This window comes from Indicator indicator, chromosome 19 (assembly GCF_027791375.1).
Source record: "Indicator indicator isolate 239-I01 chromosome 19, UM_Iind_1.1, whole genome shotgun sequence".
In the NCBI taxonomy this organism is placed as follows: Eukaryota; Metazoa; Chordata; class Aves; order Piciformes; family Indicatoridae; genus Indicator; species Indicator indicator.
The window spans coordinates 6,878,853-6,897,952 of record NC_072028.1 but is presented as its reverse complement, the minus strand read 5'-3'; the positions used below and the strand labels follow the sequence as shown (position 1 = coordinate 6,897,952).

Sequence of the window (19,100 nt, the reverse complement as noted above, 5' to 3'; positions counted from 1 at the left end):
ACGATGGGAAATGTGTGTGATTATTACTATGCAGATCACAGCATCTTTTAACTTCTTGGGGGGTTTTCCCTAGTCAAATTATTGATTGAGCGCATGCACATTTGTCAGTAATTAAATATAAATTATCCTGGCTCAGAAGCAATTATTTGTGAAAATAGAAATTTCCAAGAGGAACCCCCAAAATATCACCTGGGTCATTCAGAGACCTTTGTAGTGCAGTTCAGGTAGATGTAGTGCAGAGGTCTGAGCATAAATCTCAAGCCAGGACCTTATTCTCCCTGTTAGATACCTTGAACATCTATATTAGTGCAAAAGTGAAAGTAAAATGCCAGTGAGTCACTCCCTTATGTGCATACACATGGACAAGGCAAGAGCAAACAAACAATTATCTTCTTAAAAAGAACATGTTGTAGTGTCTTATAGTTTGTGAATGTGCCAGGGAATAACAGAGCTTGCATGTCATAGTCATGTTGTTACAGAAACATAAATCTTAGGTGGACTGTCTAGTATTTTGTTTTAATAAAGTGAAGGTAGCACAGCCTGAATGATTTTTATTTGTTTTAGGTGAGCACTCTGATAATAGGTAGAAAAGAAATTCAGGAAAATGGAGATTAGGAGTAAATGTATCATTACTTGTAGTTAATAGGTCACTTTCCTCCAGTACAGCTTGGGCACAGTTCAGCTGTAGTTAGGAATTTGCTTTTTCCTATACTAGTTTTTATCAGCTGAAGGTTAGCTTCTTTCTCTCCTGACAGAAAATTGCTTTGTTACCCCACCTCCCTCTTCAAGCACCACCTCAGCTCTTTCTTTCATCTCATAGTTCCATGGTCCTTGCCTAGCCTTTTTCTACTGAAATTGTTTCTCAGCTTCATACTTTCTGACCTTTCTGCTGCATTTCACCCATTTAATCAGATGCCTGGAAATCTGGTGCTTCCTTTGGCTCCTGTGATGACTCCTGTCATTTTATTATGATTTCTCTAATCATTTCTCTGGCATGTCCTTCTTTCTCGTTTCCTCAATCCTAGGTTTCTGGGGAAACCCTTTTTGTCCCCACTTAACTTTCTTCCCCTTCTCTGTGATATCACCTATGTTCAGCAATTAATTCAGTGCTGACAGTTTAGAGATCTTGCTCTCTTTACCTGCTTTTCCATTTAGACTGAAATGTAGACCTGTAGCTCTGATACCTTTTCAATGTTTAGCTGACAGCTCTGCAGAGCTAAAACTGAGCTCTTAAATCTTTACCCTAGAGTACTCCATTTCTTTGATTGCTCAGGACAGCACTATCCTTTTGCCCCTTATTCAGCCAGAAACAAACTGAAGAATTTTGCCATGGAATCTCCTTTTGAGGTGTATGCATTTGGGCTATGTCTTAATCTGGAATTATTTTTTTCACTCATCATCCCAAAGGGCTTTCTCTAGCTATTCAAACAGCTAAATCTTCCTACCCAGGCTCCCCTCAGTTAGCTGTTTTGCAACACTTTTTCCACAGCCTTTGACAAATTTAAGCTACCACTCTCTCATTCTGCAAGCCTTTTGCTGCAGAGAACTTTTTCCTAGTCTGCCACTTAGACAAAGTCTCTGCCTCTCCAGCTCCTTCATGGGCTTTTCCTTACTGCACATATTTTCCTGGATTATGCTTACAGGACCTGTTTTTCACCTCATTCATAGCTCAGGATGGCAGCTGTCATTGACATGTTCTCAAAGTAAACGTCTGGGCTTTTTCCCAGCCTTTCACTTGCAGTAGGAGGAGCTCCCTGCAAGCATCTATAAAATGCTGTTTCCTTAACATCTGCCTCTGCTGACACGTCTACAGCAATCTTTGCCAAGTGTGCCAAGACCACTATAGGTTCAGCTCAGCCCTCTCACCAGCCTTGACTGAAGCTGTTTTAAAAGAATTATCTTACTCCAAATGTTGTTTGAAAGGATAGAATATATCTCTCTGCTCCCTAATGATGACTTGATCCTCTGGTAAAGGTGGATTGCTGAAGGACTAGTTTGGGACTTAAAAAAATCATCAGATTCAAAATCAACATTTAAAATTGTGTGCTGTAAAATCTCAGTAGATAATTGTCTTTGGTAGTTTCCAGTAAGGAGATTTGAGATCAAATCTGTCCTCATCCTTGCTCATGAAGCTGACACAAGATTGCTTATGTCCAATAGAGAAATTAATCTTTTCATTTCTGTGGTTAATATCAAAGTTTATCAGGTACAAATTTGCTGTCTAAAAATATTCTGATACAGCTCTATGAGGTGTTATTGGACAAGTGTTCTGGCCAGGAATCCCCTTAATACAAAATCTACAGAAATTAAACTCAGCCAAATTATTGTGCAGAAAACTCAATGATGAATATAAGCAGATCTGCTGCAATCAACAGAACTGCTCCTTTATAAATTCTCCAGGGATACGGTAAGCATCTGGTCCATATTTAAACCCTCTTTTCCCAGCTGGATTGCTAGCGTTCTTTATTGTTTTCTGTAAAGGAAGTGTAGCTTTCTTGTTTGGTTGGGGTTTTTTCCTCCCCCTCTCTCCCCCTCTTTTTTATGGGGAAAATAAAGAATCAAATGAAACTTCCAGAAACACTCACACGCTGATAAATAATTATTAGGGTTTGCTTCTTATTTGAATCTCATTTCTAAACAGCAGACCTAAGGATTACTGACTTTTAGGGTTGTGTTCTACTGACTTCAATGAGGTTGTGTTGATTTTTAAATTTTATTATTTTTACCCATTCCTTATGTATTTTACATTCCGCATGATTTAAAGGTTGCATCTGCCAACAGCACATAAAAGATACTAGTATTTAAGGAATACTGGGAGTGTAAAATGTGCAAATAATGTGTGCAGGGAGCATGTTTGTTGATCCATGCTAACTCTCTCTCTCTCTCTCTCTCTTAGGAACTTAATGCCCTGATAAGCCTGTGCCTGACAGGTTTGGAGATCTGTACACTAATGAGCATTATGCCTGCTAATTATTTAATTTCTTTTGTATTGGCCATTAAGAACAACCTAGTCTCTACCAGTGGTCTAACACTCGACAATTATGACACCCCCTGTGTTGTTTTAAACATGATTTCTGTCTTCCTAATTTGCTGCATTTGGCTGCAGGCATGAAAGCCACAAGGGTGAGGTGTGCATTGCTGCTCTTACGTGGTCACCCTCCACCTTTCCCTACAGGTATCTGGGGAATGCAGAAGCAGCACAAAGCTGGCACAGCTATATATCACTTCTTTGTCCAGAAATGAGGCTCACTGAAGTCTCTAATGTTATCTTCACCACTTTCTATCTTACAGGTCTCATCTGTTCTGCCTTTTTGACACTCAAGAGAGACAATCAGCCACACTCCTTTTAAGAAAACAGCCAAAGAGGTAAGGGTATTTTTATGTTCTTCCTGGCTAAATTATTGCTGTTACGGTTAGTGGGTCCTGGGTGAGAATGCACAGCTTGTTATCATAAATAGATGATGTTTGTTGGCGCTGGTACTTTGGTGTCAGAAGATGCTGTTTGCCTTTGCTGGTCAAGAAAACTGACAGCCATTGTATGTGTTCATCTGGATCTAATGCAGCAATAGAGTGGAGTGTAACAATCCCATAGGAATACAGGTCTAGATGTGCAGTTTAAGGTAGGGAGATTCATGATGTAGAAACTTAAATAGAACAAAAGCCCATTTCTACTCCCATTAATGATGTTTTTATAGAATAGAATTGTAGAACGTTAACTGTATTTGGAAGGTCAAAAGAGTTGTTGAAGTACATGGCAACCTCCCCAAGACAAATAGGAATTGTCATCTACTCATGAGGATTTGGGTGCTGAATTGGTTGAGAAGAGGAGCAAGCCACCCAGTAGATTAGGTGCCTATAATATTGAGTTATGACTATCCTGACCTCTCTATGGTCTGGTTTATGTGATATATGCAGTCTTTCTAGATTTTCTTCTGACTCTTTAAAACAAAGTTTGTAATGCCCCATCCTAGAAAAAAAGACAGCTGGTAGCATATAACCTCATTCCCTGTGGTTCAAGTTGCCAAAACCTCCCATTCCAGCAGAATCCTTCTAATCAGGCAATAAACAATCTCATTTGCAAAATAACAACTCAGAAAATGCTTTGGCACTTCCCAGACATACAGCTTTCTCTGTTGCTGCCTTAGCTTTCTCTGAACATATTTACATATTATTGACCCAATTCACTGCTTATTTTAAAGAAAAACATCTAATTTGAGTAATGCAAAGCCTTTGAAAGATTGTGCCTTATGAGACCAAACTAACTTCTCATTATATAGACTATGCCTCCTACCTTGCCGTTAAAAACTCATAAAAATTAAAGGCATCTAGGTTTCATGCTGACCCTCTGTGCAGGAATGAACTTTACCCAAGATGCATTCATCCTTTAAGTCCCATTTAATATAGAGAAGAGAGTTAATACAGCTGGAGTTTGAAGTTCAACTCAGGCATGCTCCATTTCGTTCAGATTTCTTTCAATTACCCTCTCATCAGAATTATTACATTAATCTTGGCATAATTGAAAGCCTACATTACATCATGGACTTTATCAAAACCTCAGTAATGTTAAAAAGGCAAAGTGAAAATGGCAGAAGGGATCAGAACCATGTTTCTGATTAGGCAGCTAATCAACAGCCAGGTACTTATTTCCTGGATTTATCATTTACAAAAGGACATTAATTAGATACAGAGTTATTAGTTTAACCTTCACATAGAACTTAGGAAAACAAAAATGGTTTTCATCTGCAGCACTGGATGATTTATTACAGTTTGTTTTCAATACCAAAAGCATCTCAGTGTTTGCACCATGTGCCTATCAACTGTAATATTTGGCAGTTTTGTGTGAAATAATAATTGAAGAGCTATGCTCTTCTATGACCTCTTCAGTGGTCAAAAGTGCTGCCTAGGCTTTGCTGCAAGTGCCAAAATCTAGTGGTTATTGTTTTTTAACTACTCTGGTACTGTGTTCTCCACAAAGGGAATCTTTTCTCCCCAAATCTTACTGACTTTAAGGGACTGAAAGAGTTATCCCCTGAAAACTATTGTGTCTTTCTTCCCGTAATTAAGAAATTCAGGTTTAGTATCAGGAATAGCAGTAGGTATGCTTGTGACTGGAGCAAATTAGTGATTGCACTGACCATAAATACATTGTGGAAAAATTTATAAGGAAGAGAGAAGAAAAGAAGTTCATTCTGAAAATTTGTAACTTTTACCATCCTATAGAATTTGTTTCCCATTTATGTGAGGAAATGAGTTCAAAGGTCTTAACAACAGGAAAACCACAGTATGCATTAGCCTGGGGGGTGTGAAATGAGTCTCATCATTCTCCTCAGAGCTCCAGTAGGCTCTCATATACCAGTGTCAATATTTAACTTCAGGGGCTGAAATGCCAGTGTGTGCTCTGCACTTGGCCCCAACTGGCAAGACAGTGGAGAAAGATGCCAATCCAAACTAATCAGCTTCTGCAGGGGAATAAGTTCCTCAGGCTGAAGTAATTTTCAAAGGGGATCTGGTTGATGCCAGGAGATGCTTCCAAGAGTGCCTCTCACATGGCTAACTTCTTTAACTGGAAGGTCTGAAACAGTGCTGGTTGCTCTTAGTCTTCTGACCTGTGGCAAGAGCATTTCCCACTGTTGAATCCTTGTTGCCACTAACCCACACCCACTCACTGTGTAATGGGCTCTCCTGAAGAAGGGCTCAGAAATTTTGTGTTTGCTTAGAAATTCCGAACACCTAGTCCAGAGCAGAGCTGTGCTTATCTCATAAAGCTCTTTCTAATAAAATCCCTCTTCACTAGCAATATGAATTATCTCACTGGGGGTGGATCCTAGGGTAAAGCAGCTAAAATCTCCTAGCTTATTGTTGTTTCTGAAATTGATATGAATTTTAGCTGGGTACTTCTACAACGCAGTGTCACCTTCATTTGATCAATAGGAATATAAATGCCTTTTTTTCCAGTTCTTTGAAAACTAAACAATTGCAGAGCTTCCTACCTGCTCTGATGCTCTAATCTGATAAATTTAGCTGAATAGTTGAAGTAAGTGAAATTTAGCAAGTGAAATAAATAAGTATGGATTTCAAATAGTATCATTGAACAAGACTCCTAATTTTTCTTGTTGGTGCTGGAAATGAATGCATCAAATGTAACAACAGGCCAAGCCTTCTAAGCACTGTATAACTGATTAAGCAGTCAGGTCTCATCTTCCACAGCAGTACAGCTTCATTTACAATCAGTTTTTAATAAACAGAACACGAACATAAGTAGTCCAGGCACATTTGGATCTCTAGGTGTATTACCAATCCCATCTTGAAATACTAAAAGAATCATCTGAAAAAAATAAGGTAAGAATGAAGATGAGAGGAAAGTAGTATGCTTGGATGCCTTGGAAAAGGGAAAAAGCAATTAGGAAATTGCTAGGTTTGGTTATGATAATGTCAACCTAATTACTACAAAATTTTTCAAGCAGCACTGGGTAAGCATGACAGCTCATAGCACCACACAGTGCCATAGACATGTAAAGCTTTAAGATATAGTCTGGAATATTCCAAACCTCAATGGCATTTTAAAGGGCTGTGTTAAGTACCAGCTGTCTAGTAGAGAGGCGAAAGGAACATCACCTAGGCACAACAAATCTCCCCTATTCATCTTCAATACAACATTCTACATATACAGCTGAAGAGCAAGCCAGCTGCATGGAGAGCACATTCTGAGGTGTTTGGATGTCAGAGAGTGGGGAGATAGCTGAGGACAAGGAGGGTTAAAAGAAACAAAAATCCCATGCTGTACAATGGCCATTAGTGACAGAAAAAATATTTGAACTGGTAATTTTTTCAGTTCTAGTTTTCAGTCACAGCCCACTCCAGTACAATTCAGATGATAACTATCTGAAATTATATATTTATATGGCTTTAAGAGGTTGTTCAGAAAAGAAATAGGAAGTATTATATATCACCAGTTACTGTTGAGAAAATAAAAGTGTAAAATGTTCATTTGAATTCACAACACTGAATGGTCTATCAAACCAATCTCTTTAACTGTTCATTTCATGTCTACAGAATGACCATCAGGAACAATATTACAGCTTTTAGGGAAGGAGATGTATCTGCTAGTAACACTTTTCTCTTTTGCATTCCAAACACGTCTTCTAAATGGTCATATTTTTTCGTGTCTACACTTCTGGAACATGTTTGGATGGCTTAAAATGTGCATAAAATGCCACTTCCCATTTAACTGACTCAATAAAATGTAATGTCATTAAGTACACTTCAAATATGCTGACATACAATTTGAGGGTATTTATATTTGTCATGTCTATGTGACTAGGTATATAAACATCCTGTCTCCAATTATGTACATACACAGGGATTTCTGTGCCATTTCATGCCCCATTGACTTTAGGTGTGCTCCCAAAGCCATCTGAACAACAAACTGAAGGACTCATCTGCAGAGAGAATGGAAGACTGGACATAGAGGTCTGTGTTAAGAGTGAGACTCAATCTCAATTCAACTTCTTAACCCCCAAAGCATTCTTTCCTTTCTAGAGTCTAATCAACCAAAAGCTTTAAGGAGAAAAATGGCCTCTCTCATACAGGTAAATCTAAGAAAGAATCTATGTTCACTGGTGGTTTAGCACTAATAATAATATGAACAAACCCATTTGTAACACAGGTAATAAGCATTAAATTAATAGTGGATATTGCTGCTGTTACTTGGCTTGAGAAGTGGAACTCACTAAACAGCAGCAATTTCCAAATACTTCGGTAGCATTATTTAGCTGCCACTTTAAGAGCCCACATGGCACCTGCTTTAATACAGGAACATCATTTTGAATAGTGCAAACCCACCCCCCAATCCACCTGTCACAGAAAAACTCTCCCCCTTTGAGTACTTTTTGAAATTCTAACCAACATTGGGATATTTTACCTCTCGGAAATGGGAAATTTTATCTTGCAAACTTTCATATTCTAGCTAATGAAACTGATTGCTTTTTAATTAAATGCCACTGCTCTGAAAAGTAGAAAATTGCTATAGGGGATTAACATATGCTGAGACAACCTAAAAGATTAAAAATCCCAAACAAATAAGAGAGTATTGTTTTTAGCAAATTTACTTATTGGGAATGGTTCCTCTGCAGCTTCCTCTTTGGAACTATGTGGAACAGGGGTAAACTTTTCTTTTCTTGAGGAAAAAAAACCCAAAAACTCCTACTGTGAAAACTAGACTGTAGTTGAGCCCTGAAAAAAAAAAATGCATCAAATGTCTAAAACTAAGCCAAGTAATTCACAATAAAGGCTGCAAACTGTGAATCTGCAGGTAACAAAACTGCACTTGTGATGGAAAGAGCAGTGACCTTAAAGGGCTTTTCCATTTGCAACCTGCCATGATTTGTCTTAGTCTTATGCAATCCAAGAACACATTGCTTCAGTCTTCAAACATTTGATGTTCCTGCACAAATAACATAGGACATACAAGAGATTACAGATGCTTCTGTTTTGAAAAATGAGCTAGGTAAAAGATAACACTGTGGTTTGGCTGTCTATGTTCAGGTAAGTTCAAAGCTACCAGTTTAATATACTTGGAAACTTTGTAACAGCGTAATACCACATGAGTAATTTTCAAGGGAGAGGGGGAAAAAAAGATATATTTTGTCTATTGACCCTACAGCTGCATTTTTCAAATCAGAAAAGCATTACAGTGGGGACCAGCTGGCATTAAGCCAGGAAATTAACAGGGAGCTAAACTGAATGGTAGCTCTCAGCCTTCTTTGCAATCACAGTGCAAACATCTGTGCCAGCCTCTGTTTTTCAACATACCTGAGGCCTTTCACCCTCAGCTTAAGAAATTAATTTCAATGTAGAGACCTCCAGCTTATTTAAATTCTTCATAGCAGTACTCTGCATCCCACCCCCACAGCCCTTCCCCCTCCTAGTCTCTCTCTCACTTTAGTTTTGTTCCTAATAATGGAATACTTATTTAAGCTCAAGTCAACTTACAATTTTGGCTGGCCAGGTGAGCAAAAAAAGTTTATCTTAGATGACTGACAAACATTGATATCTTTTTTTTTTTTCTTCCCTGCAGCATCAGTTATTTCAAGTCCAGTCTTTTCATAACAAGGAAATATAAGTAAAATATTATTACTACTATGCCAGAGTTAAAAAAAAAAAAAAAAAAATCACTCTGAATTCTACTTGTCCGGGACATGACTATTGTGCCTTTGGTTCTTCTTTTAGTCCTTTGATTCAATACATTTGAATCTGACTTGGTCTTTTATGTGGCATATAAAAGGCAATATGAAATGCAATTATCATTCTATAATTACACAATTAAGTTAAATAATTATTGTCAAATCTAAAGTCCAGAATTCAAATACTCCTTTAAATAATAATTTGTAATGGATGTAAAGCCTGCTTTTTCTAGATGGAGCAATTTTCCTCAATCTCCCACAGGGCCTAGGGCAGTTTTTGTTGCTGACTTCCTTATGACAATATACACATTTGTTTGTTCTTACCTTTTTCAGTCATCTGCATGCAACTTAATTCCTGAAAGTTCTTTGATGTATGGCTTTTACTTGGCTTGTTCTGACTGAGTTTCTTACAGAAACTTACCCTGCCATGCCACTGCCAGTGGACAAAAAGAACAGCTTTACTGACCTCAATAAATGTTGAGAAGACACTGCTGTTAAATATTTGTTAAACGTCTATTTACAATGATTGTTGTGAAATCTATGATACTTAAGCAAAATGTTCAAGGCCTGTATTCTCCCTTTCAGGAATTGGTTCTCCCTTTTTAAGGAGATCAACCAATACCTAAATAATCAGCTACCATTTTGTAGGTTGCAATAAGTGCACGTTTCCCCCCCCCCCGCCTCTATCTGTCCCTTGTCCTTAGAAAAAAGTATTCTTGACCTTTCCAGAGAGAACTTGTTTACAATTCTAGTATTGCTGAACACATTTTAGTTACATTAATTCTGAACAGCTATTTTGACTGTGTGATTTGAAAACTTGTGATGACTAATACACTACAGCACCAAGGGCTTACATGGACAATCTCAGACCCAGCACCAGACATTGCATAACACAATTTCAGTTCCTTGAAAAATAGATTTCTTTAGTTCTCCTTCATGACAAGGAAACCCAGGTTTCCTTTATTGTTCTGTTCTTTTCCTCAATCTGAATTACTAAATTCTAAATGATTCCTGAACATTTTGGTCCTATTTTGGCTCTAGTAGTAGCTAGGAAAAGCTGACAGAGGACAAGATGCTACTACACTAGGTCTCATTTTAAAAACATGGTGCATTAATGACATAAGACTTACTATTCTTTCCAATATTTGTTACTCTTTACTATTATAACTGTAAAGTCCTCCACCTGCCCACCATACATCTTTCTAGCTTGACTTCACAGATTCCCCGAGGTAACAAGTTAGTTTAAGTACAAAATATGCAAATATGTTCTTTCCCCCCCCAATCAACTCTCTATTCACCATCTTTTAATTCCACCAAACACCTTACTGTGTGTTGCAGAAACCCAGCAAACTGCACCCATTTGTTATATTTTATATTTTCTGTTTCTGGCTGACAAGAACTGAATTTTTCTCATTCCAAATACCTCTACCTTTCCAAGGGCTTCTGGGCAATGCTGCAGTCTGTATACCATTATCCTTCAGTATACCAAGCACAGTAGGGCAGCTACAGAATAGGTGGAACTGCTGTTCTTTGCATGCATTACAGTTTTAATCAGGCCCTTCAGTTCTGTGCTCAGATCCTTCAGAAATCTACCACATATGACTTCTGCCATGATTTACAAAGGAGTCACAAATTCTAAGTATAGATAAGAATTGCACCATTTAAATGATAATACCAAGACATTTTGTAGGGGGAGGATTCATGCAGGGCGCTTTAACCATGAGCAGCTCTTTCATACGGCTATCTATCCTCACACCAGATGTCAAATACAAAAAAGAAATACTTTGGCATGAATAACAAAGTTCATTTGACTGAAGGATTTACCTCCTAGGAACAAGAGCCTCATAAAACATAAACATTAGGAGGGAAGTGAGCCACGTAAGGGCTTTTGCAAAAATTAAACCCATAACTTGCCACTAGAAACGGGATGAAAATCTGTTCAATAAACACTAAAGTTCTCTTTGTTTTTATGGCATCGTAATCTTTGATTACTCTGATAAATATTTGGACTGTACAAAACATGGCAATGGAACTACTCACAGTTATATAAAAAAAAACTATCTGTGAAAATGAACTGGGAATGCAATGATACCAACACATTTTAGAGAAGTTCAAATACAGAACCACATTATTCTAACTGGCTCCTGCTTCACTCTTTTATGCCTCTATGTACTCATTTACACCTGAGGAACATGGTTATGGATGTTGTTATGCTTCCTGGCTTTGCATGAGAGTGATTGGGTAACTACCAGACATGGAATACCTGCCTTGCTCTCTGTGGCTGGGTGCATCCAAACCACACAACCGAATAGCAGCATATTCTACCAAAAAAAACTCCACAACACACAAAACCCCACAACAATGTAGTCCTGTGTTGAGGATTAGGTCTCTCTTTGCTGAAGTCTGTGGAATTCAAGCTCTCACTCACAACTGTGTATAAAACAGCTGCTGCCCAAGGGGACATCTTTCCTTCCCCTTTTTTTCAACTTACTCACTTTTTCTCTTTGTTTTGGTTTTATTGCTCAGACAATGGAGCAGAACATTATCCTGCTGGCAGATTAGTTGTGTAATCTTACTCCTCTTTGTTTAAAATGACAACTCTATACTTATTACAGTACTCTGAAAGAAGGCAAGGCTGCAGAAAGGCTCCAGGCACATTTGCATTTCCTCACAGTGCAAAGACTGTTCAGTCCTATTTATTCTTTTACAACAGGAGAAGGAATCTCTCTGTCATTCAGAGCACTAGGGGCCTGTGTTCTGCCCACAGCTGAGGTGGAGAAGACCTACAGTCAAGAACAGCACCTCAAGAAGAGTTTCTCAATACCTAGAACTGTTTTTTATAATTCAATATAAAGAAAATGATCACACTTTTGGGGGGCTAGAAAAAGGCACCATGATTACTTGAAAAGGAAAGAAAAAAGGTTTTCTCTACCTCATTGTATTCTGAGCAGATGCACTAATGTAAATAAAGTTCAAGTGCAAATTATGTCAGATAAGGAAGTAATTCCAGTGGTGAAAGTCATGCCTAGTATAGCACTGACAGCATTTATGAAGTGGTAGCAAGAATACAGCTGACTCCACAGTGCTGCATATTTACATCACTGGTGCGATAGCGTCACGTACTGTCAAATATTTTTAACATATCACTTCTACCAGCTCAAGTCTGCACTTGGTTCCAGCACGCTCAACCCAGAATAACTGAACCAAAGCCAGTGGAGATACTTCAGATGTCACTGATTGGAACAAAGAATGTGAATTTGCACTTAGCATTTATATAGTCCCTTTAATCTTCAAAGAGCATCACAAACATTAGCTAGTTCTAATTTTCTCACAACGACCTTCATGCTAACCTCTTGGGATAAAAGTACTATACTGTACAAAAAAACCTGACAAGATGTGTAATCAAGCACAGACCAAGCTTCAGATGCGTAAACTATCTCTGCCTTGACCTCTCTCTCTCTGTTTCATGGTAGATTTTATCCCATCAAGAATATAAGGCCTTTTGCCATGGCTCAGATATTAATTTACCATACGACATATTTTGCTAACATAAGGTGATGATGATAATCACTGAATAGCTGATTTATTATTGTAGCTATAGGATACAGCTATTACTCTTTGAATAGATAAGAAACTCAAAATAATACTGCACCAAAAAAACTTGCTGGAAGCTGCCACAGGACAAGCCAGGGACACAAGTAGGTTAGCTGTTGGATTTCATGCCTTTGAAGACCTACTCTTCAGTCATTCTGGAATTTCTTTTTTTTACTCCTTGCAATCCAAATTAGGAATTTTCTAAGTCTCTTTCAGAGAGCTTTCTCAGAAGCAGCAGAAGCTTCCTTTACATATCAGTTCTCTCTGCCCTCCATCCCAGATTTTCAATCTGATTATCAATTCTGGGTGGCTTTAAGCCCAGAATGAGTTCCTCATGTTCCAGTTGCTTGCTCATTTTATACAGAGGAATAGATCGAAGCAGACAGTTCTCATTTTTATGGTGACCCAGAACAGCTATTGTTACAGGAACACCTTTAATCTCCTGTTTCTGTTTTTGAATTGAATTCAAGTGCAGGGAGATGAAAGAAAGCGGCTCACAAATCTGCTACTACAGCTGGTACTTCCTAGTTTATCATATGCTAGCTCTAATTCTTTTTGATTCTTCTTTAAATTATTGCTTCTATGTCTCAATTTGACAACCAGGCATTCGTTGCTATTTTTTGACTATGAAAACTCCTTTCCCTCCTTCTTTCTTACAGCTACTTCCTCAGGAAAATCACCAAACTTACAGCATTATGGGTTCAGTATATGAATTTAACTTCTCCCTCTGCAGGCTTGCTTACACAGCATACAAACGTGTACCTAAATAATGCTTCGTTACTTAAAGAACAGTTACTTACAAAATAAACTGAAGAGTGAAAGGAGGATGAGGGTCATGCTGATATGAAGAGCATCACTTGCACTGCAGTCCATTTTGGATTTCTTGCAGGAACACACTTGTAATTTCAGTTCTGTGACGTTAGTCAGAGGTGGTTTTCCAGAATCTGTCACTGAGATGGGGATGTTGTAATTGGCCTTTTTCAGGTTTTGAAGCAGGATGACCTGGGCATGAGTATCTGCAAAGGATAAGGTAACAATTAGCCAATTAGTGGTTGTGTGGAAGGGAAGAGGAATCTGCATAGAGTATCAGACATGCCACAGTTACTAAAAGAAATTAACAAGAAAATGAGGAAAGGAAAAGATTAAACACTTAAATTAGTGGTAAGAAAAGGCAGTACAAAAATTCTCTCATGGGCTGAGTGTTCATTGCAAACCTTGCAAACTTATTACAAACCTCATCAGAAGACAGATTTTTAGGAGCCCCTTTGGTTTAAATATACTGTTTGGTCTGCAAATTATTGGCAGAATTTTCTTTGGAAACTAATACACTCATGAAATGCTGAGGCATGTCATTGCCCAAGCAACACTCGAGGGAAGAATATATGTTTGCCAAAGGAAAAAACATCCAACCCTTCTTGCACGGAAGTACATGTCAAGCTGCTTAACTGCTTCCTCAGCTGGACTGAGGAGGGAAGTAAAGCCCCCTCTGATCCACAGCTTGGCTCCACTTGAGTGGGTCACAACAGCTATCAGTACTGCAGTGAGTGTGCTCTTTTAGGGGGGTTAACAGAGTGGTTGGTTGAGTGTCTGGAGAACAGTAAAGAAAATGACTCCTCTACTTTGTCCTGCAGGCAAGTACAGACATCACATCCACCTTTAGATTTTTTTCTGAGAAGAATATGAAATGAACTGCTAAAAGATTTGATAGCAACAGAGATAAATAAAACATGCTAGAAAACAAAAAGAAATAATGTGCATTAAAAAGAAACGTAGAACTTTGTGCCCACAATTTGCCGTATTTTCTGCAACTGCGTAGCATGCGCTTTGATCCTCCTACCAATAGTGCACAGTCCCAGTGCATTTAGGTACTTGCGAAGACTTCAAATACTTACAGTCAGGAAGTTTTTCAAGTACATTGCTAAAGCCCATGTAGAAGTTTCATGCAGGCCTACAGAAAGCCTTGTGTATCTCACACAAAAATTCTATGCTGTGAAATGTCAGTCCTTGCAAAATCTTAAGTCATTGTTAGCCCTTCTTTAATGCAAAGCTGAAGGAGAAATGATTTAGTAAACATAGTGAGAAGAGGACAAAGTTGAGATTTCAGAAAAAAGAAGGCAGCTGATCTGAGCAAAACCAGAGTGCAAAGCAGCAGCAGTGGGTCCATCCTACAAGAATTTTGTGCATGATAACTCTTGAATTCACCCAGTTGGTGGCCTCAGGGTGAGTGTACTGGGACACAGAGGTGGAAGGATTAAATACTTAAGAAAACCCAAGTAGACTTACTGTTAAGCTTGGTGATTCTCCACAGTTTTTCTGGACCAGATTGCTTACTCAGTTCAAATTTGAATGGGTCTGTGTTGGGATGAAGGTCTTTGTCTGATGCTCCTAGTACCACTACCCTGAGATCTTTTGCATCGTCACAAACTTTTGCCAGGGTTGGATAAAGGGATGGGACATTGTCGTTGACGTCCTCCAAGGTGATGTGTAAAGTTCCTGTACCCGTAGCAGGAGGGTTACCTATATGAAAACACAAACATGTTTATTAAATCATCCTTCCGTGACACTTGCTCTCATCTGTATCTTCATGCTTGCAAAGGGAAATTATTTTTATAGTTCTTACCTTTATTATATGGAAAGTTCCTATTGTAAATTTGTTGCTGTATTTTTCAGAATGCAGCCTGATTCCCTACAGTATGGATAATTATTCTAAGGACACCTCTGGGAGAGGAATATTTTGAAGTTACAATGAAATTAGGACATGAATAGATATCTGCAAAAGAATCTGTTCATGAACACATACCAAGACAAACATAATAGAAAGCATCCCCTAGATAGACAACACGGAATCAAGAACTAGTAAGAGCAAGAATGACAGCAGAGAATCAATTCACATAGTCAGTGCCCATAAACAGAACAGGATCAGATCATTCCCCACCAGCCCTTAGGGCCACATTTTGTTACATAAGCAGAAGACAAATTTGTCAACACACAACTCTGGAAAATGAGATCTTTCATTTACCCAGAGCCACCCTGTTTTATCAGTGAAGTTTCAGCCTTTCTCAGATTATTTTCCAGCCTGGCTCTACCTGAAAGAACCAGTTTTGGAGGTGAGAATGTTGATTATTCACCACCGTACTGCTATAAGCCTTTGTGCCAAGGCTGTGACTGACAAAGCAGCCATGGCACTGGAAGTGTTTTGTAACAGAGATGTCTGCCCATGGGGAGCCAGACCGAGATGAGCACCTCATTTCACAGAGGTCAGAGAGGAGCTGGTAAAACTTTCAGTCACTACAGATGTGTGCCATGGTTGAGCCAGTAACCTACTGCTCGGTATCTTCTCACAGATCCCTTTGCCATCCCAGTTTAAGAGATCACAAAGTTTTCTACATGCACATTACCTCATTGTGTACCATACTTAGGAACTTCTCATTCGAACTGCTGCACTTCTGGGCTGCTTGTTTTACTTGTTTTTCTGGTTTAGTACACAAGATCTATGATCTCTGCACTTCCCTTCGCTATAAACCAGTTCAAACGGATTCAAGAGGTTGCACTTAACCTGTAAAGCACTAGTGCAATGCGTCATGGTAGTTTTAAGTTCAGCACAGAAAGAGGTACACTTTAGCATAATTACCCTGCCTATAGCAGCCCAATAAACTATGGAATTATTACTGCACTGTGAGTGCATCCTAAGGGAGAAGTAAATACCCTGTGGTCTGGATCTGATAAACTACTTACTGCAGTAGAATGCAATTAGTCCTTTCAATAACAAATGTTACTGATGTGACACTTCATCTGTTTCATGCACACATAAATGCATAACAAAGGCAGAATTTTCACAGTCCTTTAGCTTTCCTCCCCTCTTCACTTGCACTTTGTCATCAGAAGGGCTAGGGCTGAGGTCTTTAATGAAAAAAATTATTTTTCACTTTTTATTGGACTAATTGAATTTGCAGAAAGACTCCAATAGGTTTTTTTGTTCTTGATATATTATTAAAGTCATACTGCAGAATGGATGAAAAGACATTTGAGTATTTGAAATATGATCATAAAAGCCAGCCTTTCATGCACTTAATTAAACTGCTGTCTTTAATTTTGAATGCATTATTTCCACATTGGACTGATAGTGTCTTATGCACTGCCCTTATCTTTCTCTGAAGTCAGTAATATTAAAATCTGCCATTTGAAATTACAAAGCCAACAACAGCATTATGAATGTGGAGTTATTTTGTCAAACAGATATGGCTACATTTTCCCTGTCATGGAAACGTTTGTCTCTTTTTGGATGGTTTATGGGCCACTCAACTATTACTCACAAACAGAAAAAAAGAGAAAAAGGAAATTGCTTCTGTCCATTTCAATGGTTTCTTCTCTGGTTGGTTTACTTATAACGATTTAAAAAAAAAAAAAACAACCTTCTGGTGATTTATGAAAACCTCAAAGAAAAATAAGCAGATGTGAAGGTCGTAAACTGAAGCTTGGTAACATGCATGTCAAAAACACCAACAATAAAATGAATCAAGGAAACATGATCCCAACATGTCCATTGGGGATATGTGACTTTCATAGATTTGACAGTATTATGTGCTTGAAATAATTCAGAATTCCCACAATCTCCAGACAGCTTTGCTTTTGAAATGAAAGATTTCTATAGCATATTTTAATTCTGAAATAAGACTTCTCTTAATTTGTGTTGTAAAAACTTGCAGCTGAAAGCTGAATTAATGCACAAACAAAGACATAGAGGGCTATGTCCAACAGCCCTTGTGACAGCTTTTCAAAAGAGCTCCACTCTAATTTTTGTAACTGAACTGTTCTGGCCATTCCTGAAGCTCAGAACTTTAAACATTTAGAGACATTTGGGGTATGGCTAATTTCAATTCCTGCTAAGCCTTCCACAAGTGGCACAGCTGTGAATGTGCTATGACAAACACATGGACAAAAAAGCATTACTCACGTGTGTAAAAGCTACTAAAACAGACTGATGGAAAGCAGATTCCATACTGAAAGAAGGTGACAACTTGATGGTATTGAATCCTGAGTTTAATAATCTAGGCTAAGACTGAGAACCTTTACAAACAATCTTCAACAAGACCAAAATGCAAGGTCTTTCAAGTTAGTTAATGTCTATGAGATTGGAAATTTGATCAGCAATACTTTAAAAAAAAAAAAATACAGATTCATCTTAGAACTTGCTGCAATTGGAAAGGTATAACAGACTTATCTGAATGGCATCAGGACTGGTAATGGCTTTGTACCCTGGCATTAGGCTGCATACAAAGCTTCTAATGGCAGCCTTCAGTTAGGCTACAGCTAAGATGCAACGAGTGAAAAGCAGACTAACAAAAGTAGTTATCTTTTATGAGTTAGGGAGTGCCACAGAATATGATGGGCTCTATTGTCTGCAAACTAGAATCTGTAATGCAAGGGACTATTACCAGAAGATGATGTAGGTGTTAAATTGGATTTTAGTGCTATTAGCATAAATGACCTTATTGCTTCCCTTAGTTAAAAGAAATAGTTTCAAAGAAACATTATAGAAACAGGTAATTTGTATACTTCTGTGCAGATTCATATTAGAATTATGAAAATCTTAAATTATAAGCCCTCTGTAGGAACACACAACCAAGCAATTTGAAAACTGGCATTCAGTTTTGGTATGAAAAGTTCCCATAGGAGCAATGATGGCATTCAGGTATCTAACTACTCAAAGGAGACTACCAAGCAGGTAGTTAGTTTCTTGAAAGATACCAATTATGCACAATGATGGCCATGGACTAATATGACATTTCTCTTGAGTATCAAGACTTACATAAAATGGCATATCTAACAAGCAATCATATGGTTGAATGGCTGATGATGCATTTAATCTGAGCATAACATTAGTGTGGACAGGAAGAGCCGTTTCATGTTCCACTTTCTAGTTTTCCTACAGAAATGTGATGCTGCTGTGTACAGATTTCTACCAGGGTTGAGCTGTGCTCCATGAAATTAAAGACATTATCTGGACTGCTTTGAAACTGAATTAAGACATTCCTAAGAGTCCACGCTGAAATACCAACAGCTTTCCTTTATTTGAAGTAACAGCAAAACCAGAGTTAGGAATTGTCACACAGCAGGTGAGATTTTCTGATATGTCTCACACAATAAGAAACCTAACAGCCCTAAAAAGTCAGTGAAAGGTGAGAAATTAATTTTCAGGAGTATCCAAAGAAAAACTCATAACATGACTGAGTGTTGTCTACACAGCATCCTATTTGTCTGCACGATGCAAACACACCTGCACTTCCATCTTGTCTTCCTGTCTTCGCATCATGAAAGATAGAA

The 19,100-nt window shown here is 38.2% G+C and overlaps 1 protein-coding gene across 1 annotated transcript in view; it reads right to left on the bottom strand.

The window, feature by feature from the left end:
* CDH13 (cadherin 13) overlaps positions 1–19,100 on the bottom strand; it is a 466,549-nt gene that overhangs the window by 2,268 nt on the left and 445,181 nt on the right. Inside the window, exons 12-13 of the mRNA XM_054389914.1 lie at positions 15,060–15,293; positions 13,577–13,792 (exon numbers count right to left, since the gene is read on the bottom strand). Coding sequence (XP_054245889.1) covers positions 13,577–13,792; positions 15,060–15,293 — 450 coding nt within the window. The remainder of the gene's footprint in view (positions 1–13,576; positions 13,793–15,059; positions 15,294–19,100) is intronic.